Below are 24,476 nucleotides of genomic sequence, written 5' to 3'. Positions count from 1 at the left end.
GAAAAATGTGTTTCCTGGGGAGATTCAAGCAAGAAAAGGAGAGTGAGAAAAAATTTTTTAAATAGACTTTGCATATGTAAAAGGGATGGGTTGGGAAAACCTGCCTGTGTATGGGGCAGAGACATAAATGCAAGTGTCAACAAAAATCCTCAGTTTACTACTAAAAACTGAAGTGCCTGGTGGAACTGAGGGGTTCAGATATGTCCACCATCTTGCAAGACAAATGACCAGTCTAGGGAAGGTCAAAATATCACTAATCTTTAATAAAATAAAAATTGGAAATAAGTATAGTTGTCATTTGCAGTTCTTTTCACAGCATAGAATATATGTCAGCAATGCTCTAGCATGTTGTGCTACACTGATATTCAGGCCCAAATTAAAGTTTAAGTGTTAAAACAGAAACGAAGCAGAATCCAAGCTCTGTTGTTTCCCAATAATGCAAGATCTATCATGATATTCATGTCATGTTGTCTCTCTATGTATAAGCACTGAGATCACTGACAGCCCATAGAAAGGAGCTTTTTTTCTCTTTGAAGACTATGGCTTCCAGCTCTCAGCCTTACACACTGCTCAGAATCAGTTTGCTTGCCACCTTTGCACCACACCTGTAAGCAGCTGATGTCCACCTTGTAAAGGTTTACAGGAACAATTTAGTTAAAATGGGAGAAAGTAATAAAAAGTGTATTCAGAACCTCCTGTAGAGGTTTTGAGGCTGGACAAACCTTCAAGGTTGAGAGCTTGTTTTTGTGTGCATTTTTTTTTTTCCTGAAACCAACTGCAGCAAGCTGAGAATGAGTGTAGTACTGACAAAAGATAGCAGGCATTAGACAGGGAAAACTGAAGAGGTAAAAGAGGAAAGTAACCATTACAGAGTTATTGGAAACTGCATGCTCAAAATAGAGAAGAGCTTGTTGCCTTTTCTGGGGGGATTGGAGGTATAAAAAGTAAGCCTTCCTTCCCCAGTAAAGTACAGGATGAACAGTGAGGAGAATATCTTATGGACTGGGAAGGAAATGATGGGAGGAAATGGAAGTACAGAGGAAATAACTAATTGACATCCCACAATCTCACTTTTAAAGTAGTATTATATTTATCTCTCTCTGTCCATAGATGAGGAAATCCTCTTTCATTTGAAGTAGCAGGTAGAATGCTGTTGAATGCTGTCTTAATATTTCAGTACACTGTCAGAAGTGCTATTTTGTGTCTTTTATATGGTGAAGCAAAGGTGGCATGTTAATAAGTTCCTGTGACACCTCATCAGATCAGTTGTATTGCTGTTTGTAAGATCACAAGCCAATTTTTCATTCATTTAAAACATAGAACAGCTTCTCTTCACCTGTGTAGACAATAACTACATTTTTTTCTTATTTTCACAGGTTTTAATGCAGTCTGAGTCCAAGAAGTATGAAGAAGAGATACCTTCCCTGCTCTGGGGGTTAGATCCTGTATTTTCTGCTTTTGCAAGACTCTATATTAAAGATATAAAAGAAATGAGAGAATCTAAACAAGTTCCAGGTATGTACTTATATGTTGTGATCATGAGACACAAAGAATTGTATTTGATTTATGTTTTGCTTTTCATCGAGGGATTTCAGAATGCTTCATGAACACCAGTACAGTTATTTTTCAGTACTCTGAAACTGCATGACAGTAGAACCTTTAGTGGTTCTAAGAAGAGCAGATTGTATACCTTGAAGAAATACAGGTGAAAAAAAAAAGTTAGTTCTGTAGGCTTTTCTTCTTGTGTGTGTGTGTGTATGTAAATATACATGCATTTATGTGTGTGTATGTATATACACACATAAACTGGCTTACTGTGTGGTAGTGCTTGTTATGTTCTGATAGTTCTAAAAATGCTGGTCCTTTCTGGCCATACATGTTATATCTTGCAACTCTGTCCACAATGCTTGAGGAGGGTTTTATGTCTCTTCTTTTTATTGTGACATAATATCAATTAGTTGATGGCATATTAACATACTGTAAAAAATTTATATAGGTTTTGTTTGCTTAATTTCTAGTTATGAAAGATACAGTGTTCTTCAGGTATTTGAAAGACGTGCTTGTAAATTCTGGCACCTGGGCTGAGTCTTGTACCACGCCTTTTATTTTCTAACCATTACTGGCAGTTGAATGCTTTACAATCTGGTTCTGCTGATCTTCGGCCAATATCACCCGTGTGTGTACGTTTTGTAGAGCACTGTGAATCTGATGTTCAGTTTCTGTTTTCACTATAAAGAATCTAAACAGACTGCAGTGTGATCTCTTCTGTGGAAGTGTTTGTTACTTCAAACTGGAATGTGTCGAGGTGCAGAAAAAACTGGGGAGGAATCCCAAGAAACTTAGAATTGATGATGAAAAGCAGGAAACCCTAAGCAGTGTGTGTTTTCCATTTGGTTTGCTGGGGCTGTTTTTTTGTTTATTTTTTCTCTGCAGGGGAAAAAGAACATCTGTTTGGTTCTTTGAATGAGTTCCATCCTGTAGGTCTTGTGAGTCTCATTTATTTTTCTTTACCAGCAAGGACAACAACAGTACTACTCATGTAGAAATGAAGGACAGGTGGTTTTCTTCTTTTTTTACAACCATTCTTATGTTTGTTGGGACTTCACAAACGGTTTTTGTTTTTTTTTTTAAAGCCTTTTCAGGAATGGGGCTACAGTCTATTATTGGTTTTTGTGCTTGAGCAAACAGTACCTCAAGGCTTCCAAAAACTCTGCAGTCTTATTGTAGTATTGGTATAGCAAGTGCATCTGATAAAGGCTGTTCCTTTAATCAGAGACATTTTAATTGTTATTGAATTGAATACAAAACAGTTCATACATACACACATACAGATATGCTCAGAAGAATTAAATCTGTGCACATCAGTAAATGTGCTTCAAAAGAACATGACTGGCCTTTGAAGGCACAATCCTGTGTGCTCTTTTGTTTGCCTCTACATAGCTTAGCTTTTTTCCTTCTCACTTCCCTTCCCTTTCTTTTAGTTGGGTGAGTTGTCTTCTGCCTCATAACTATTTCAGTGTTGTTGTTTTTTTTTTTTTAAGATTGTCCTAAGGAAGTGGTATCTGTCATATCAAGATATCAGTCTTTAAAATTGGTGCATGTGAGCTTTCTTCACTTCCTGTGCATCTGGCATTCTGCACAACTAAGCTTATTTGTAATCCTGTGTCATTTTCTAACCAAGCTTTAAAGAATAAAATGAATCTCATAGAAAAACATCCTTAATCTTGTTCAGTGTCCTGTAGCTGTGTACGTACCACAGAAGACATCTTTTAGCATATCTCACCCATTGGCCCAGTGGAAACTTCTAAATAAAAAAAAAAAAAAGTATTTTTTGAGGAAGGAGGAAGGTGGGTGTTTGCTGCCAATGTTCCCTGAATTTAATGGGTTTGTTGAAGACCAGCTGGAGCTGATTAGCAATGTATCAGTCATTAAGTAAGGATAATTAACAATGAATGAGTGCAGAACAGAGTTGTACCTAGGAGGAATAGAAAGAAAGGCAGGCTAAATGTTAGCAGATATTTTAAGAGTGCTTTTCCTAAATTATGGAGCAGCCTCCCCAGGAAAAAGGTGGGATCCCATTCACTGGGATTGTTTATATCCTGACTGTACAAATTGCCAGGAATTTACTGTATGGAACAATTTTGCAGTGGCTCTGAGGAAATGAACTGAATGACCTAATAAGTTTTTTCTTTCCATTTTTAAGCATTAGGATTTGATGCAACAATGACTAATCCCTTAAAAGAACACAGAGGAAAGCAGTAAACCTGTCCAATTACTCTCCTGCTAGAAATGGTGACAAGAAGGCTGGAAAACCACCCAGATAAACACAGCAATTGTGTTGACTTAGAGGCCTTGAAATGAGAGTGGGTGTCAAACTCAGTTGTAACACATAATCACACCGTGGAAATGTGTGCAGAGCTATCATGCAGTACAGCATTGTGACAGCTTATCAACAAGCAAGGGAAGCTGCAAATAACACAAAAGGAGGTAATAAGAATTAAAGCAATGGCAAAAACGTCATTGCTTGGTGATGGTAACAGTAGGACCAGAACTTGCCTTGTCTGTATCCATAGTCCCCCTAAAGTGCAGCTGTGGTTTCCTGTTGTGATAACAGCATGTTAATGTACATGTTATTTACTGGGGCACGAGCTTGATTGAATGCACCTACACAGGGCTTCAAATGTGTAGTGTGTTTTTATTGTTACTGATGTGAACAGAATTTTAAACAGATAATCTGGGATGAGAAAAGCTCCCTCTTTACACCTTCAAGTCATCAAGTTCAGCAGCTTCTGATTGATAATGTAATTATAATGTCATCTTTCATATGAATTCAGGTAGTTTCTCAGAGAGTAAGGGTGGAGTTCTATATAAGCTTATGGGGATATAGAGAACCAGTTTTATCTGGTCACTGTCATTTGCCAAAACTCAGCTTACTAAATATGAAATGAATATAATAACATGTTGCTTGTTTGCACATGAAGAGATTGGTGTCTCTGCCTCATAGATTTGCCCTGAAAGTGACCCAGACCTTCTCATATGTATGTTTTGTAAGATTTAATGAATGTTTATGTACACTGGGAGCACCTTCATTGAGAGTTTCTCTAACAGTGTTTATTTGTGTCCTGATAAATGGAATGAGAAAAGTGGACAAACCTGCTAAACATTCTTTATGCTGCATCTGACCGGTGACTGCATGGTTTTAAGATGACTGCAGTAGATGCATCCCTGAAATATTGCAGTGGACTTGTGTCAGCAAAACTCCTGTTTGTGACCTGCTTGGCTGATCAGCTTTGACTTTTTCTGAAACTGTTGTTTTTGTTTTGTGTGTGAGGAAAAACTAATTCCAGGCCCAGTTAGGGCTGCTGCCTATGTAGGACAAGTTATTTTTGGATTTCACATTTGATTTTTTTTTTTTTAATACAGAATGTTTTCCTTGTTGCAGTGTTTCTCTTTCCCTTTATAAGATTTGCCATAGTGCTTTGTTCCTTTTTGAGACCCTTGAGTTATGTAGTTTTTAGAAGGCAGTTATTGAATGTCCCAGATAGCATCATACTTCAGTAAAACAACAATATTTCAAAACTGAAGAAAACACATGGACTGAAAATTAGACCAGGATTTAACTAGAGCTTGTTTCCCAGTTATTCTCCTGCTAGTGGGCTTGTGAAGCTTCAGTGTATGTTTACATCAGGGTTTGTTAAAAATGTTGGTCGCGCTCTTGAAAGAAATTACACTATGTGGCAACCTCAGTATTATGGAAGTCCCCTGGGCTGCGATTCCTCACCATTTCCTGAACTTCATTTTGTATTATTCTTATCCAAGTCATCTTTATAGATGTGCAAAAATAGCTTCGAAGGGATGTTTTTAGAACATGTTATTTCAGAAACTGGAGCTCAGGATACCATCCATGATGACTGCACAGTGTGCTCTGCAATGTGAGAGGATTGTTAACCCCCACCCACCTCCATGCCCTACCCCACACCATGGCTCCTGTTCTAGAATTGAAAGACTGAATTGTTAGCTTTCCTTTTGGAGGCAATGCCTTAATCAGGAACAGCTGTGCTGTGAGAAGCTTAAAGTGCTTCCATTGTATTCACTTATTTATTCTGAAGACTGTTGAAGTTGTAAAAACAAACAAACAAAAAGAACCAGCAAAAAACAAACAAACAAAAAAACCTTCTTAAGCCCACAGTAAACAGTTCTGCAGATCCAAACATAGAAGAAAGCAAGAGGCTGATAGAGTTCTGAGACTACAATAGCACAATTTTTGTATCCTATGTAGAGCTGATACTTCCTTCTTGTGTTCCCAGTGCTTGCTCATTGAGGGGATTTTTCACATAAGCAGGCATTAATTAACTTTAAAGCACATTAAGTGTGCAAGAAAGTCACATTTGTCAGTCAAACCTATCTAGGGCAGGCTGTTGAAGAAAAAGTAGTTATACTTATCAAGGATGTTCTTTGTCTAGGTATATTCTTCTATAATGGACATCCAGTGAGACAGGTGGATGTTGTTGGGATGGTGGTTCAGACTAAAGAGCGAGAAGCCTTTCACAGTTATGGAGGTAAGAAGTGTTTCCATCTTTTTTTTTGCATTTATCAGCCCTCTAGTCTTAGTTACTGTTACTCAAATTAAAAGTTGCCTTATTTGATTGTTCTTGAAACAGATCTACTTTTTTTTGATATATGATGTATATGCCCAGCTCAGAATACTTTAGCAAGCTATGGTTTCTCCTTACTTTTAAAATAGAGGAAATAAATGGCTGAAGCTGATTTGGGGTCAACTGGAAAAATTTAGTTTTTGTCATTGCCTTGCCACTGAACCCCACTGTTTTTCTTTCACATATATGCTGTTTCTTTAGTCACATATAAATGGTTATAATGATTTCTGTAAGAAGTTACTTCTTCCCTTCTTGAGCTTCAGAAACCCCTTCTGACTTTGCATGTTTTATTGTGCATTGGAGCCAGGTTTTAGTGTCTGTTGAGCTTGTCTATACTTAGCTGCCAGTGTCTTAGCAAATCCAACTCAACCATTTTAGTACCCACCAGACCTTGCCTCCACCAGCGCAGGGTTGACTCCTCCCTCTTGCTTTTCCTTATTGCATTCAGACTATTTCATTAACTTGGAGCCATCTGGTTGTGTGCTGAAAAAGCGAACTGAAGTACTGGAGGTGAAGGAAGGATCATCTCACAGTAAAAAGGGGAGCCAAATGCATAGATCATTACTCTTCGGGTATTTGAAGAACCTGTGTCCAGTGTCTCTGCCGCCACAAATTTCCAACTGATGGAGCTAAGTTATGGAGTGCCACTTTGTACTCAGTTCTTCCACTTTTAAGATGGAGACAGCAGTAATTCCCCCACTGAGAGCAGTGTTGAGAAGATAGAATTTACAGCTTAGAGCCCAGCTTCCATAACACCTGCAGTTGCACCACAGCACTGCAGAGTAGTGCTGACTGCCAGTGCATGAAGCATACCCCAAATGGAGTGTAGCTGCTTAGAGTTAAGTTCTGCTCTACATAAATGTTCCTGCAAGTTTATTAAATAGGATATCTTCTATGCTTTTTTCCCATCTGATTTCTGTTTTATTACCCTGCCATTACACCAAATAACAAGTTTATGTATTTTAAAGCATGAGTTGCTCAGTCAGTTGAAGTAGAACGGACTAAACAAGCGCCTAAGTTAAGAAATGATGAGACTGATGATGTAATGAAGTGTTGAAACAAATTGAACGTCAGCAGTTATCCTGTTATTGCTCTAGTATACAAATGGAGACAGCATTTCATAAGAATAGAGGAAAATAGAATCACAGTGACTTAGGCAAAAGCAATTTAATGAACGATTCTTTCCCATGCTAGCCTCAGCGTTACATAAAGCTTGTTGGAAATGTTTGATTGGAACAGCAAATGGAGGAGTAGAAATAAAAAGAAATCAGAAACAAAAAGAACTTAGTGTTAGATCAGCCAACCTTTAAGTACAGCTCTGAGCCTGCCTTCCTGCTGTCCTTTCACATCTAACTCTGCTCTTTGTTCCAGCAGTTCCTGGTTTGAATTCTCAGGCTACCTGCCAGGGTGCCTCTACCCAGCCAGCCCTCTCTTTCAGGCAGGCTGGTTCCAGCAGCATAGAATTGTAACTTCTTAGACAGTTTCCTGCTTGTAACTTCTTGCATCTCTCAGTTCAACAGACTCTGGTTAGTGAGTCACAGAGCAGGTGTTGCATCAATTGGAGCACAGTTCAGTATTTGCTCGCTTTCCATCTGCTTAAAAGTGACTTACAAAGCAATTGCCCCTTTGTAGTTTTTCTGTGATAGAACTGAAATGTCTTTGTGTCACTGCCACCATTTCTCCCACTCATTTCCTATCTGTCTACTTCAGAGTATATACCTCTTATTTTAAGAGAGTCTTAGGTACTCTCTGCTGCAAATCCATACAGCCAGAGCTGATAGCGGAGTAATTATTAGAAGAGAGTAAATTAACTCTTTCCTGGCTAATAATAATTCTAAATGCTATGTAAAACAGCACATAAACTTTGACATTTTGATTTGTTTATTAATTGCTCTTATTATGATCAGCTAGGAAAAGGATATCTAATTAAAGCCTAGCTTTCAGCAAGCTCATATTTTTAGTTAGTGCACCTTTCTGACCTTTTCTTTCCTTTTTTAAGAGAACCAAACAACATCAGATGTGGCTTTTCTTATTCTCCAGGACCATACTGAAAAGGCTGAACATTTGCCTTACAAACAAACAAAAATCTCACTGGAGCCTCAGTAGACTCACATAGGCCCTACATAAAACAAACGCCGCTTCTTATAAAGAAACCAACACAGTTACTAATTTACCAGGTAACTTCGAGTGGACTGCTTCTCAAACAGATAACATAAGAGTCAAGATGGGTGAGATAGTCAATGTAAGAGTTAATAAGTAAATAAAATTAAATGCAAGGAGATGAGAAAGGATGGCACGAGGAGCCCAGGAAGTTTTCACAAGCCTTTAGATGCCCTGAGCGCATTTAAAATAGATTAACGTTCTTCTGTCTAATTAGAATATAATTGCAATAGTTTTCATTCACCCGTGGTTCAGGAGTTGTTTTTGCTCAAAGGTTTATTTGTGAGCTTTATTTCAGGGTCTGCCTCTGCAACCCAAATTCAGCTTTGTGGTCAACTATAGGTCGGTCTCTCTACAACTCAATTTTTAATAGTCACATTGATGAGGAACCATCTGGTTTCCTAATCCTTCAGTCTTGTTTGTTTGGCTTCTGAGCTCTTCTTAGGAAGCATATATGTTGGTCTCTAAGGAAACATCTACATAGTGCAGTAAAATAATTGTGAAATGTTGTTTTCCCTGTTTCTTATAGTCACTGCTGGCTTGCATTGATGGCTTGATATGGTGTATGATGGCTCTTCCTCCTACTAAAATAGTTGCATTTCATCTGTACCAAAGAGAGGAAACCCTATTAATTAGATCATTGTCTACACTAGTGCTGAACTAAATCTATTGAAATAGCTGCAGACACGGGAGCTCAGGAGGGGGATAGCAATGAAACAACCATACTTCTAGTGATGGAATTTGGGATTGCCTGCATCTTATAAATGCTGTTTGCTATTAAGAATGTGTCTGTGCCAGAGTAGTTCAGCATACCTACTGGGAAACAGGAAGACACGGCAATGACTTGAGATCAGACCCTCAAATAGGGAGATTGTTTCAAAACATATGAGACAATGCAAAGGCATTTTGCTTTGATGCTACGATTCCCAGAGGAAGCGACTGCAAGTACCAATCAGTACCTTCCTGGTAAACATCGCTGATGCTTTTGTAGTAACTGGTTTGAGGGGGTTTCTTTGTTGTTGTTTTTATATATAGTATCTGGTTTTGTAGATCTGGTTTGAGGAGCAGTAGAAAATTGTGGATTCTTATTTATGAAGAGGTCATATTTATGAAGGTCAGTGTTGGAGGCAGTTATGCTCAGGGAGCAATGTGCTTGGAGTTTTGGCTGGACTGGAAACGTGATCTTTGCCATGGTTTGACAGACACCTGGTACCTTCTTACTTAGAGGATGTTTGCTGGGCAAGCTGCCCATATGAAGTCTCTTGATCTATAGAACAGTTGATTCTTCTGATAGCTTTATCGTTTTCTTTGTTCTTTTTTTTTCTTGTGTCTTGAACAATACAGTGCCTAGGGCAGGAATCACTGGACTTATTTTGCCTAGGTACTAGTAAGACAGGAAAAGCCAGATAGCTGACATGCTCAGGAGAGGGTAGGTGTTAAGCTTTTTAATACGGAAGTGGCTTGCATGCCACTAGTGGTACCTTAAATTAGGAATCCTTGGCCTAGGGCAGAATTATAGGCATGTCCTCTGTTCTGTCTGGATATTGTAGCTGCCTTTCTAATCTCTTAAATGGGAAAGGCCAGCAGACTTTGTTTGCAATATTAGCATAAAAAACAATGTAGCTGGAGATAGGACTCTCTTAATCTATGTTACTCTACCTCCCTCCTCACTCCCCACCAGCTCTGATGTGCTGTTCTGTCATTTTGGTATTAATGTTTCTGTGCATTCTGTTTCATTTCTAATTGTGATTTGTTTAGCTTCAACTTTCAGCACTGATTTACCTTCTGACTTTATCAATTAAATTAGAAACCTCTAGTACCCAACATATGTAGTGAATCATCATCATTTGTCAGTATTTGATATTTTTTTTATTTCTTGAGGAGCTAGCTGTTATTTTGCTTGCTATGCATGTAGGCATGCTGTCTAGCACTGAACTATTCTGCAGGTAAGTTTGGAGACTATTTCAAAGCCAAAAGCAGGAGATGAGTCCCACTTTTCTTTACAGAGTGGTTAGAATGAGATGTGCAGGGAGATGACTGCTAAGAATATCTACGTATTTTCATTTCTTGGAATATCACTACCTACTTTTATATTCCTTGTAATTCTTGCAATTTCTTTCATTATTTTTTTTTTTTAACAGTGGATGATAGTACTGGGGTTATAAATTGTATCTGCTGGAAAAATCCCATGGTAGCAGAAAAATCTTTATCAGGTAACTTATTAAGTAATTCCTTTTTGTGACTGTACTTTTTGTTTGTTACTTAAATAATTTAGTAAATGATCTCACTTGCAGAACAGCCATATCCCACAGCCTGGACCATCTTGGGAGCTTCATATTACTTTTTGTGTTGTTGCCAGTGATGGTGCCAATAAAAACACTGCATTATGACTTATCATGCATTTTCCTTATTAACATAATGTATTTCAATTCCATGCTGTGAAATTTTTCGGAGCATTTTCTTACACTTTATAAAGCCAGTCCACCAACTTGATCTGCATTTCTCACCCTTGGGGCACAGTAGTTTCAGAATTCCTCTTTTTATTGTTTGCATTCATATTTTTCTTCTGTTTATGCGTATGCTAGCTTGATGAACTCAAAAGTAGATTTAAATGCAGGGGGAGCATGCATTTTGTGACTTGAACAGTTCTAAACGGGCAAAAATTGTGCATTTGAAGTGCATTTGAATCTGTTTTTGTACTCAGTTACAGAAGAACTCAGTAATGTCTGACTTTCCCTTTACCTTCTTGTATATCAGAGTATGGGATAATTTCTACATTGGACATTCCTGAAAGCTCCATTACTAGATTGAAGGTGATCAAGCTGAAATAAATGCCAGTAGGGTAATCTTCCAGTACTACACATGTATAGAAAAGGCAGTGGAAAGCTTGATGTAGGAGTTAAAAAGTGTTGATATCTGTGGAACAAGTACATATATACACACAGATAATTTATACTAACTTACACTTAATGTTTTCCAAAAAAAGAAATGGGGACTCACAAATTAGCTTTTTTTTGAGAGGAACATAAATTCCTCTCAAAATGGAAGAAATTGCATGAAATAGTGGTTGACACAGAGTGAGGACTTCAAATGCTTGCTTCAGCCCTGTACATGTAAAATAATAGCATACAATAGTACTGACTGAGTATTATTTTATTAATGAAAATTAATTTGTGTTAGGAAAAGAAAATAGCTCCCAAGAGACACAGGAAATTTTCTTCAAAGTTGGTAATGATGATCAGAGGTTGTTAGGTCATTATTTAGGTTTTAAATAATGAAGAAATTACTGTCCTGCAAAGGTGTGTTACATAAAAATGAAGTTCTGTCAAGTTGCATTCATCTCACTGTATTGCATCACATCACATGAATGCTTTGGCCTCACCTCAGATGATTCATGCTTCTTTTATATAAATGTTCAGCTGACCTTTTTCTTTCCTTTTTTTATCCTCTCCTTCTTAGTATGACAAAATCAACTTTGGCAATTTCCAATTTATGTTTCAGTTTTTCAATCTAACTGTGACATCTCTTCCCTTTTATACCTTCCCCAGGTGAACTGTTTAAATAAATATAATATTATAAGCTAACTTTATCATCCATAAGTTTTGCTACCCACTACAAATGAAGCCTGGGACCTTTCCCCTTTCTAGCAATGTGACTGCAGTGATGTTTAGGCATTTGGCCTCCATGCCTGATTTGCTTTTCCATCACTTCTTACAGACTGCCCAAGCACCCCCACCAGTCTTAAAGTGCTTGAACAGATGAAGAAATTCCAGGAAATGGTGAACCAGAAAACCAAGCTGGAGATTGGAGATGTCATCAGGGTCAGAGGTTATGTCCGGACGTTCAGGCAGCAAAGAGAAATTCAGTCTTCATGTTTTTGTGAGTGCGGAGGATCTGTGATGTGTAACATAGTTGTCTGAAGGCCCAAGTTTATTGAATGATTTCCACTTTGTTTTCTGGCGTTTCTTTAGAAAAATGAGTTTTGCATTCATATGCCTTTTTTCTAAACTTACATTGCTAAAACTAAAATACACACTGCTTAATGTGTGGGACTAGAAGGCTACCTATAGGAGAGGAATTCCTGAAAGGTTTGTAAAAGATGAATACAGTGTATACAAGAATATTATCCAGATACTATAACTGGATATCTGTGAGTGCTCTTCAGTTTTCTTTGTATTGAAATAGAATAGCCAAAACACATTGGAAAGAAAATTATGAACAACTGTGTCACACTTAACCAAGAATGTTAACTGCTTTGAAGAAATAGTTGTTGTTTACAGCCCACATCATCCATTCCAAGGACAGACAACAGTTTATTGTCCCATTTTTACATTAAAGCCCATTTTCCTAAACTTTCTGGCTTTAAAATATGCCTGAAAATCATTCCCCCTTTTGAGTCACTCAGTCGAGATCTGTGGGTGCTGACCTGTATCTCAAAGCTCTTTGGCAACAATCATTTATTTATATCCTAGGATCTTCCAGTTGTATAACAGCTTTTCTCCTTAGTGTCTGTGCTGTCGTATAATTGGGGAAGCCTGTCTTTTAAAGACCTTGTGTAGTTTAAAAGAAGTTTAAAAGTGTAGATTAAAAAGAAAGAAAAAAATTAGTTTTTTCAGCTCTTGCAAAATCTGAAAGCTGTCCTTTCCAAGCAGAAATTTTATGAATATATAAACAATTGAAGGGCTGGTAATAAAACCATTGTTTTGTTGAAGGAGGTCCACAGAATTCACGTAGCCTCTAAATTGCTTTAACATCAGCACAAATACAGTTCCTTACTATGTGCTAACTTCATCTATTTCAGGTAAAATACCCAATTCTCAGTTATCAGGCAAAAGAACAGTTTGCATTGCACCACAACAGATCATTTACCTCCTCCTAAACTGTAAAAGTGGGAGTGACCTTTGTGGTTTGGTTTTGTTTTTATAACAACAGCAAGAAACAAAATCTGTCAATTTAATGCTGGCATGTGAAACTTCGTTGTGCCGCCTGAGCTATGCTTGTTTAAAAGCCAAGTACAACTGTTCTTTTTGCTGCTTCAGATAAGGTGGATGATCCTGTGTGTGATGTTCAGATTTCAAGAATGTTGGAGCTCCCCTGCCTGTATAGAGAAGTTTATGATAAACCTTTCCAAAGCCCAGGGGCGGGACAAAGGTAAATGTGGTAACCAGACTGGTTTAAAGGCAAAGTGTGAGATTCTTTTGTTGCTTATTTGTTTATATAATAACTGGTGGAAGATAGAACAGGGTTCCACTGTGATTTGTACTCCACACAAGCATACAATAGCAGCCTTCTTTTCTCCTGAACAATTAACAATCCATACAGATAAGATACCTGTCCGTGATCTATGAAAAGAATTAAAAAGCACCAAACTGATTATTAGTTAGATATTAAAATACTGTGTGTAGACATTTTGCATCTCTGACAGAAAGGGAATCTGGAGAAAGGGAATCTGAACCTAGATGTTCAGTGCATTTTAAAATAGTCTGCCTTAGTTAGGAGTTCAGATTCAAACTCTTTACTGTCGAAGGACAGTAAAATACCTCCTGATCTTTTAAAACCAGTCTATCTGGCTACACTTAGACAGTTGTTATTAAAAACTGTAGAGTATTTCTCAATTTTTTATCTGTTCTCTGTATTCTTGTAGTGGCCCAGAAGGTTTGGATTTCTTAGTCCAAACACTGCATGAGAAAGTGAGAGACTTCCTACTAGAAAACAAAATTCAGACCTTTTACCAGCAGGAGTTGGAAACAATTCATTCTCTGGTATCTCTAGCTGATGGGCCTAAATCTAGTCCCAGCTGTCAGGTGAGTGAAAGTAATTGTTTCTAGTTCTTTACTGGGGAAAACAGTGTCATTTCCAAAAGTCTAAGCAACCAGCTAAGAAATTAATGCCTTCAATGGATTTGAAAACTACAAATGCCTATTCCTGATTTACCTTTCTGCATGAATTATTTCTGGGGTTTGAGAGGCCTTGTCACTTGGGATATTTAAAACTGGAGTGAAGAAAGCCACAATTCTATTGTTAAGGATGATCTCGTATGTGAGCTGAGTAACCTTACAGTCTAACTTACCTAAATCTGTGAATAATGTCTCTATTGGAAAAGGCACTTGGGCTCTTTGGAGCAGATGTCCCCAACAGGAAAAGGGAGGACAAATTCTTTCTTATTTCTCATTTGAAGTGTAATATATTAATATAGATGTTGGTTTCAAAAGAAGATTATAATGAGTGAATGAAAAATGCTCCCTGTTAAATGTGTATGGCCTTGTGGAATGCCATGACTGAAAGGATCAGAAGGTGGGATTTAAATGAAGTCTGTTTACATGCAATTGCACGTAACCAAATTGTTACAAAGCTTTCCAGTGAGATACTATGGTCTTGATGAACTACAAAATGATAGAACAAAAAACATTTTGTAAAATAGCTTAATATTATTTTTGCTATTTGAATAAATTGCAAGCCAGGCTCTCTACTGGAGTGACAAACTTCTGCAAAAGTAACAGTCATGAATTTAACCTTGTTACCAATGGCAACTTCGACATTTAAACCAGAGTACTGTGACTCACTTGTTTACTTTCTGGTTTTCTGTAGAGAAATAAATCTCTGGCAGTCATTTTCAGAGCCTGATTTTGACATACATTGTAAAGATAAAAGTGCTATGTTATGTTAATAGATAATGTTTGTTTAATTCTTAAAAATAAACAACAAAGGCCAGTCCATTGCAGATGAGGCTAAATAATAATGAAAACAATCTCTGTTCTTGTTTGCCTCAACAAACTGTTTCTGATAACTGCTTCTTGATAACTGTTTCTTTAATTTTTGTTAAGGGCATTTTTTGTTGTTTGCTTTAAAGCAATTGTGGATATAAACAAGGACAGGAATTTGTATGATTTGTGACAGGAAAAATTTGTTACTAAAATATCCATAATGGGACAGGGTATTTTTCTAAACCAGCTGGAACAATATTAAAGAGTTCCCAAAGCCTTTGCATAAAAGGAAGTAGTGCTCATTGTAACTGATGCTGAAAATGTCCATCTCTGAAGTTCTAGCATTTATAGAAAGATTAAGATGAATGACTTGCAAAGCTATTGTAAGTAGGAACTGGTGCAGAGCAAACATAAAGGCACAACCCTCCTTCTCCAGCATCAGCATTGCTAATAGTCATGAGGAACTGTCATAATAATTAATAGCTGTTGCTCCTGACCCTGATGCAAAAGCGTGAGTGTATGTCCCAGGAATTTGGGCACACAGATGCTTATTTAGAAATTGCAGTTCTCCCCATTGCCCTTTGGTATTAATTCCTTGCAAAGAGGCTTATATCTCTTTGCATAAGAAACAATATTCAGTTGTCAAGTGACCTGAATGCCTTAAGAGTGCTCCTAGTAATGTTCTTGAAATGTATTTTGTTGTTCCTCTGTCAGTCTCTTGAAAGTGTTACTCCCCTCAATTGGCAAAGGGTCAAGTACCCAGTTTGATTAACAAAAATAAGAGGGAAATCTGATTTCTCTCCTTCTTACTTCCCTTCCTTCCCTCTGTAGTCTTCAGTTTTGCATCTCTCTTAAACCAAATGGAAAAAGGATACTGCTAGAATGAAGTTATGTTATGGCATTTTGTCAAGGCACAAGCTAGATGAGTGGGCCAAACTGTAAGCCTTAAGCTACAGAGCAAAGAACACACTTGTCTGCTTCTTGTACTTTACTGACTTTGAAGGGATGGGTACTTTGATAATTAGCCTTATAATTTTCTCCTGTTTCTAGTGTTGTAGCACAGTTGTGGTTTAAACTGTTTGCTTCTCCCATCCTTACTGTGTGATCCTAGGAGATGTTAGTGCACCTTCTTCATCTTTTTTTACCCTCCCAGTGTGATAAACAGTGTGCTAGTACATAAGAAATTTTCTCATGGAATCACTGGCGGTAGAGTGGAACAGGGCATGAGGATGGGAGGAGGTAGCTGGGCTGTAGGCAGCACCTGTCTCTTCCTTTGCAGGATTACTGTCCATTTCCCACAGAGTTGTGTGTCTTACAATACTGAGTTCCAGTCCTAATGGCTCCCCAGCAGTGCAGTCTTCTGGTCCTTCAGAATAAATTTCTCTCTAGCAGATGCATATAGCTGAACTCTAATCATGTCCTCTGCTCAAACACATATTAGGTTACTTAATTTTATAGTTACAGAGGATAAGTACTAGTAGCTTGATGTTTTTAAAAATTATTATAAATTAAGAAATCTGTTACTAATTTGAAAATAGTAAAGCTTTATTTCACATAACCAGTACCCCTTCTATTTCTAAGTGTTAGCCTTCCCTTGCTGGACTTAGGCAATTAATTTTTTGTTCTTTTCAGAAAAAAAAGTAAATCTGATCATGTGAGTTTGATCCATGCAGTTTCTGAATGAGAATAGATTCAATTTGCAGCCAGCCGGTCTTGATTAACCTTTCTTTCTTACTTCTTCCAAGCATAAGCTATATTATGAGCTGTTTTAGTACTATCATTCCACTTCACGCATGTCACTAGCTTGAACTTGATTGTGTTTTTCAAACTCTGCTCTTCTTCTTTTGGTTTGAATGTTATCTCAAGGTCAGCAATGACAGGTAGTTGAAGCAAGAAGTTTTACTACGTTATTTATGCTTACTATGGCCATGCACACTGTACTGTAGGCATAACACAGTGCCTTGTTTTATACATTCTTGATGTCAGCGCTTGTCTTCCTGCTTCTGGAGGAAGCTTCACTGCTACTTTAAACATAGCAAAGCTTATTTATTATAGGACTTCAGTACTGACGCATCCAGAATCACTATCATCACTGTCACTAAAATTGTCACCTGTCTAAACTAAGGCTTAAAGAGAAATTGCAAAGTGCAGTTTCTATTAGTAGTATCACAGTAGTGTGGTTATACCAGGAAACTTTAACACAATCAGGGTGTGTCGTGATTCATAAAGAGCCAATTATATACTTTCAGCATTCAACCTAATTCCTGTACCACTTCATTCTTTGACCAATTATTGATTGTACAGGAAGTTTACTTTGCTATAAAGAGAATAATTGGTTGCACAGCACAAGTCCACTAAACTAAGCAAGGCCAGCAGATAGAATATTTGGCTTGAAATACCAGTTTAATTCTGGAGATGTGTTCTGTTGGCTTTGCTGCATGATTCCTGGCTGGCCCTGGGAGGAAAGCTCTGGATGGTAAAATCATCATTCAATAGCTGGGGGATAAAGAGAGGAAGGTGTGCTTTACAAAAGTGATGAATGATTTTAGGGTGCTCCTGTGTTTGGATGTACAGCTTCGTTTTAGAAAGAATCTGATTTGGGAGAGCTGGGGGGAACAGCTATTGTCAGCACTTCGGGGATCCTGGAATTGTGCTCGCTGAAACTTAAGGTTTGCCAGAGGGGAGATGTTTTGAAAGATGATGTGTGAACATTGCGAGGGGTTAATTCAAAATCCAGATTCAAATCTTGCTATTGCTTTGGATCAGCAGTTAAACTACTTAATACCTGAAAATGCTTTGAATTTCTTGGATGAAAAGCTTTATAAAAGTAAAGCAATAGTTAACAAGCTGTGACTCAGAAGGAACTACTTTAACAGCAACAGACACGTTTTTATAACTGTTGAAATGCAAGCGTTTTTCAATCTCCTGAAATAAAAGCAGGAATGTGAAATCAGCTAGGATTTCATCGTCTCAGATTTCTTTTGTCTGTGTATAGCACTGTGTCCAACCTCCTCTAGACCTCTGCTCAGCAGTCAAGCGTCAGTGTACGTTGCCTCTCAGGGGACAGTGCAAGCTCAGAAGAAATGAGGGCCTGGTTTGGTAAAAAAAAAGAAGGTGACAAGGAATTAAGGAGACATGCTGTTGACTTTTTGAATGGGCAGGATGAGAAGTTGGAGATATTTTGGGTGAACAAAAGAACAGATTAAGGAATTCTAGGTTGTGTGCACAAAGAAGCTGTAAAATTGTTGATTTACTCAGAAAGATAGAGAGGTAGAAGTGCACTCTAGTCCATGCTACAGAAAAATAAGTTCTTCCATCTTAGGATACTGTTGAAGCCCCTAAAGAGGGCAAGAGCCCTTGTTTGTTTTTTGGCAGCAGTCATTCTCCCCTTTAGCCTGTTCCCTTGGACTCCACATGTTTGAAGGGGTGCTGAGATATAGCAGCTGCTTGCTTATTTTCTCACTCTCAAGCGTGTCTCTGCCTTCTCTCTGTCAATCTCTTGACTTCCGCTCTCAGTGATTCTGTTTCACAGAATCCATCCGGGCAGAGCTGTGTGTCATTTCACACAGAGTCTGTTTTTAATTATCTCCCTTTTCTGACGGGATCTCACTGTTAAGCCAAACTGAATAATTATCGTGCTTCTTTGGAGATGTTTTTATCTTTTTTTTCTTCTCAAATGTTTGCTTTCACATTAAAAATTGATCAGTCTTGAGGTGGTTGCTTTTCAAGCAGTTTCTTAAATTTTTGAGGATTTATTCCTGCATCTGTTAGAGGCAAAGCCTATCCATTTTAGGTATGGTTATGAGCTTTTCTATGAGAAAATATTCACTCTTCATTTGTAAAACAAGCAAACAAAACCCCTTCCTACCACATTTAATGTTTATTTCTTCAGTTAATTGTAGGAGGCATTACGAAGAGAAATATAGCAGTATTAATGGTGTGAGTGGAATGATGTCCAAATGTAAGGTCAAGTTTGTCTTTGAAAGCAGCGTCTGTTGCATAAACTGATATAGCTGTGGTGCCTAGGGGGACAAACATTCAGACACTGAATTCTGTAACAGGAGAAAACTTGAAGCCAATAAAGACTGAGAATAATAGCCATTGTTCTGTGTTAAATATCTTGCACTATTAGGTAATTATTTTTGGCTAAGGACTTGAGAGGAAAAAAGATAGCTGCTGTGGGGCACAGAGAGAGGAAGAAAAAAAGAGAGCTGTGATTATGGCCTGTTGAAACATTGAGGGGAAGGGCATGGAGAAAAATGTGGGGTGTGCTCATGCTCATTGGATTGTGAACTGTTCCTGTCTAGAAGCGTCAGCTCCCAATCTTAGAGGTAGTCTGAGTTTCACTCAAGCCTTACGAATGGATGAAAGTAAAGTTTTGTGAAAATATATTCTTACATTACTAATGTGTGCGTTACCGTGTGTCCATGTGAATTTATACTGGTGCATGATGGTTGCCTATTTCACTCCCAAGATTTCTTTGAGTTGCCCTGATGAATGAAGAGGATATGTGATATCTGATACTTGTCCTCAGGACAGAATGGGAGCATCTATGGTGACAGCTGAAAACATGGCTTGGCAAATCTTGCTTTGGTTGCTCTGGTGTGGTCTGGTTCCATTCATCGTGTTTGTTTGTGGGAAACAGTTTAGCTGTCTTCTTGAAGGACATCACAGGGAGCACAGTGTGTACCCAACAGATGTGGAAACAAGAAATGGGGAATTGAAGCAGGCTTTGTAGATAAATGTGGGGTTGAAAGATACAATAGGGCTGATAGAGATGGAAAAGAGTAAACTCGTGGTCTTACTCTTATCTACCTGTACAGTCTTTTCTTCACAGTTGATTCATTTTCTTCCAGTTCCCTTTCTGTCATCCCACTCTTTTAGCTCTGCTTTCAAACAAACCCTGCTTTTCCCTATTTTTTTTTCCCTCATTTCTTCCTTTCTACCCTTTTAGCACTGTACTGAGCCCTTTCTTCTAATAGCCTCCTCAGTTACAGGCTTCCAGGCACGTTGTTCTTCTTTCACAAAAAACTCATTTTCTCACTTGCCTTATAAACGGAATCCTTTCTTTCCTTATCTTATATACCTGCTTTATTTTCTTGCATATACTTTCTCTTTTCATTTCATTGGAACTATGGAGAAGTTCTCAAAAGCAAGACCAGAATATGTGTACAATAAATAAATAAATGGAAACCAAGGGACAAAAAATAAATATTGTCATTACCAGTTTCCTTGTTTTCCTTGGACACTGCTACATTTTCGTATCAGGAGGTGGAGATTGAATCTGCAGCACTTGGATTCCTCCTGAATATCACCTTACAAAGCACTAGTCTTCCTGGCTTCTTCCCATCTCCCTTTATTACAGGAAAAGTCTGAATATCATCAAAGCTGATCAGCTTAACAGTCGAATTCTCTGTAAGCATCACAGGTCTATTCCAAAAGAAAATAACTCTCAGTATGTAATTAAATAGCTGCTAAATACAAAGAAGGCAGTGAGAAGATTTCTAGTTTCTTTAGAACAGTACAGCTTCTGGGTTGTTGTTTTTTTTCTTTTTCAAGCCTGAGGTGTTGGTTAGTTCATATGTAACAGACAAGATTTCTGAATTTTCAAGTGAATAAAAATGCATAACAAAATCACATGAAGTTCTTTTGCTCTTGAAGTCTTCAGAAGCTGTTACTGTCAGTTTCAGTAGGGCTGAGAGTTCTTACCATCTCCTTCACTTGTATCTTCCCATCCAGGTGAATTCAGGAAGCGAATCCAGCTCCAAGAGGATTCACAGTGTCTTCAAAGAAGCAATAAAGAAACTACAAGAAAAAGGAGTGGTTTTCCAAAAACCCAGTACCTCCAAGGACTTGTACTACCATGTAAGGAATTGAGCTGCGACTGCTAACTTTTTCAATGGTATCACAATTTTATAGCTTTAAGGTAGAAATATTTCAGAAAGAGAAGCTGTATGTATATTCATCAGGCTCATCTGCAGGTTTCTTCACTGTTGCTTTTACTTCATATCGCTCACTGAGCTGTTTTTTGGGGGGGTTTTTTTGTAGTTCAATACCACTCATCAGTTCTCCAGCTCTTCTGGATACAGTCAGTGTTTACTGGGTTACTGAACTGTGTGCTGATGCAATAGAGCACAATTGAAGTCTGGGACAGGTCTTTTTATTGGAGTTAGGTTGAAACTTGGGATTTTGCTGCCTTGAGTCAGCTCCCTTCTTTTGGGTTGAATTCTAGTATTTCATTTTCTTTTCCTAACTCTTGAATGCTACTAACATTGCTAAAAAAAGGTAATTGAAAATTTAAAATTCATTATTAATCTTGGAGGCAGCGTATCATGCAGACTGTAGTTATGAAGATGTAAATTTTTAGGATACATCAGAACCTTGGATTCCTTTTTAATATCGGTGCTATCTATTGTGAAATAAACTGACAATGTATAGCAGTCTATTTTTTCCTCCAGGTGACCGACCACGATAAGGAGCTGCTTAAAGTGACCCTTGATGTGATTAAAGAAGACTGTCAAAAACCCAGGCGTAAGTACTGGTGCTTTCATGTCTCTGATGAGCAGTTGGTGATATGTTGATGACAAACTCTCCTGATGCAAGGTTTGGTATGCTTTTTGTCTTTACCCTTGAACTTGAAGCTAATTTGCTCCTGTAGCTCATCAGAGTAGCTAAAAGAAGATTGGCTGCAGCTTCCTGTAAGCAGAGTGAGAGAGCATGTGCCTAAAAGGAAGCAAACTTGTCACATCTGAAATAAGCAGCCATTATCTTAAATCTGTATCTTTTGAAAATATACAGATTTGGAGAGGAAACAAATATAAGGAAGTTAGGTCAGCACCTACTAGCAGTTGCTTTGCACTTTGGATAGGTAGCAAATCTTGCTGCTTCAGTTTTTATATGGGAGTTGACAGAAAAGTGGCAGTATAGACCGTCTCCAGTAAGTCAACAATAAAATTCACTTATGTCAGTAGGACATTCTCTGTAAGTTTTTAAGCAAGTGCAAGAGCTTAGGTGGTTGTTCTTTATAGGTAGGTATTTCAATGTTAAAAAAAAAAATAATAATAATAATAATCCACTTCTTTTCATGTCATATACCTTGTCTGGTTTCAGAGTTATCCCTGTTTCTTATTGTGTCTAATTGCCATAGCAATAGCTGATGCTTGGCTTGATTATCTGCTTGTTACAGAGATGGATTGATTCAGAGTTTGTCTCAATTCATTGGGTAGAATGTGTCAGCAGGGATCTTTTGCTGCTAAAGTGTAGCTGTTTGTGGGTGAGAATGTACAAAAGAATAAATGACTGACTAGAATATAAGATATATAATATTAAATTGCCATCATAATTACAGTGGTGTGTATAGGACCTGATTGATGATGGTTATCCTGTAGAGAGAAAAAAGGGTTAGTGAAGTGAAATGACTTGAGTTTTCAGCTGGCTGCTTAAGCAGTGGTGTGGTTGTAGACATGGTTTATAGATGAAAGTAGAAGTTTTGTATCTCTGGGGGATGATGGAAGTAGATGGTACTGGGCAAGCAGGTAAAGATGGGTGTCATTTGTCTGAGGATATTATCATATCATATTGTTTTTTTTGTCTTTTATCCAATTAGCAAATACAAACACCTGCTCTGTAAAGGGCAAATCATTCTTCCATCCATTTTACGCATCAGGTACTACCTCCCTTGGAAACTTGTGGGTTTTTTTCATAATTGGCCCACTATATAGAGGCCCAGAACATGCGTACAACTGACACAGGGCAATGAGTGACTGCTGGATATGCATTATCACAGTGGTAAAGTACTCTCAGTTCTCTGTCATAGGTGGAAAAGTTATTTCGGCCAGCCAACAGCAGACAGAAACTGGTAGGAGGGTCACAGAAAAAACTTTGCAGAGCTTTTAGTTCTCAAAGTCATCTTTCATACTGAGCAGAAAAATAATAGCAGTTGCTTTGCAGAGCCTCTTGTTTTCCTTGAAGCTTTCCATCTGTTTAGTTTCCTGTTGTAGAGAGCACAATTCTGAAGTCAGTCTCTTTTTCTCTGCTGGTTTTCAGAAGGACCATTTCAGTGTTCTGGTTTCTGGTAACAAAGGATTTTGTGAAGGGAAACCAAAAAGCTTCAGTCAAAACCAAGAGGGTTCTTTGGCCATTGCTGCAGGAATGCAGAGCTCAGTGTGACTGTTGGGCCCCCTCTGGTGGGTGGTTGGCAGGCATAGTGAGGAGGCTTGTAGTGTGTAAATATGAATGTGATAATACCTCAAGTGATAATGCCTCCTTGTTTGCTGCAAGAAATTCTAACCCATTTTTCTTCCATGACAGCAAAACTGTTCTATGTATGAGAAGCCAAAGTTGTCTATCCAGGTCAACTAATTCTCTGCTTGCTTTCAAGGCACTGCTTCACCCCAATTTTTTTTTTATGATGCATTTTTCAGAACCAACCCAACTACCTGGAACTGTTGTACAAATAAAAAGTCCTCAGTGTGACTAGTCTGAGCTCCACAAACCTTGGTGTTCAGTGTGCCAACATGATAGCCCTTGGTTGTAATTTTAATTCCAAACAGCCTAATTTGAAGTTCACTTATGTGAGTCCACTCTGGATCTATCTAGAGTCTTAAAGACAGTCAGAAAAAGGTGACAGTACAATTGGACTTCAGACTGAACTGCAAAATGGTAGACTTAATTCAGACTTGTTTCTTTTCTTGATTCCTTTACTCTGTTTTTAGGCTTAAATGCAACAAGTGGAAGTTACTCTGTAACTCCATCCCTTCTGATTCTGGTAAGCAAGACAGTTAATCATAGCCTGAATTACCTGGACAAAAGATAAACTCCATGTCAATGAAAGAGGGACAGCATCACACCACTGCAAAGTGTGTATTCCATCAAATTTCATTTGTAGCCTAGGCATGTATCTGGGCTACTTTAATTATTGTACATACCTGCAACTACCCTGAAATGCCATTTTCTGCCAGCATTTAGAACAAAAGATGCATTATACTGTTGGGTAATACCTGAGTCACTAATTCGAGACTGAAATTTATGTACTGTAGATCAGGGATGGGCACGCTGACTTTCTTATGACAAACCTGTGACTAATGCAAAATGAAGGTACCCACTTTGTTTGTATCAGCAGTCACTAAGAGTGGGTAGGTGTGTAGTTCTGTTCTCTGTCCTTATCCATCCTAGGGTGGTGAATGTGTTTTTGGTTACCAGCCACAAAGGTCTTTCATCATGCTGTGCCACTGACTTCTAAAGAAGTATCCTTGCTTGAACCATAGTCTAATAGGAGTTGGGCTGAACTGTGTATTTGCCTGTACTGAACAGCTCCTCCTATTTACCAGTGACTTTTTTAGGTAACTTCTAAGGCAGTTTTAGGGCTTATCCAATTCTCAGGTGGGGATTGGCTAAAATAAAAACAAAAGCAGCAAAAACAAAGGACAGGAATCTCCCTGGTCCCAGCCCTCCATGC

The 24,476-nt window shown here is 38.1% G+C and overlaps 1 protein-coding gene across 10 annotated transcripts in view; it reads left to right on the top strand.

Moving 5' to 3' along the window:
* The window catches only part of STN1 (STN1 subunit of CST complex), a 46,592-nt gene that overhangs the window by 13,205 nt on the left and 8,911 nt on the right, over positions 1-24,476 (top strand). For 6 of the 10 annotated variants that reach the window (XM_090145469.1, XM_090145472.1, XM_090145473.1 and 3 more), the window contains 8 exons: positions 1,377-1,515; positions 5,964-6,059; positions 10,457-10,528; positions 12,033-12,194; positions 13,355-13,466; positions 13,960-14,119; positions 20,759-20,884; positions 21,478-21,550. In XM_090145469.1, coding sequence (XP_090001595.1) covers positions 1,383-1,515; positions 5,964-6,059; positions 10,457-10,528; positions 12,033-12,194; positions 13,355-13,466; positions 13,960-14,119; positions 20,759-20,884; positions 21,478-21,550 — 934 coding nt within the window. In that variant the 5' untranslated portion in view covers positions 1,377-1,382. Of the gene's footprint in view, positions 1-1,376; positions 1,516-3,703; positions 3,988-4,011; positions 5,562-5,963; positions 6,060-10,456; positions 10,529-12,032; positions 12,195-13,354; positions 13,467-13,959; positions 14,120-20,758; positions 20,885-21,477; positions 21,551-23,733; positions 23,787-24,476 lie in introns of those variants that run through there. The other 4 variants (XM_090145477.1, XM_090145475.1, XM_090145476.1 and 1 more) reach the window with 4 other exon arrangements.

Source organism: Phasianus colchicus, chromosome 8, assembly GCF_987193195.1.
Source record: "Phasianus colchicus chromosome 8, bPhaCol1.hap1.1, whole genome shotgun sequence".
Lineage (NCBI taxonomy): Eukaryota > Metazoa > Chordata > Aves > Galliformes > Phasianidae > Phasianus > Phasianus colchicus.
This window is presented reverse-complemented; position numbering and strand designations above follow the sequence as displayed.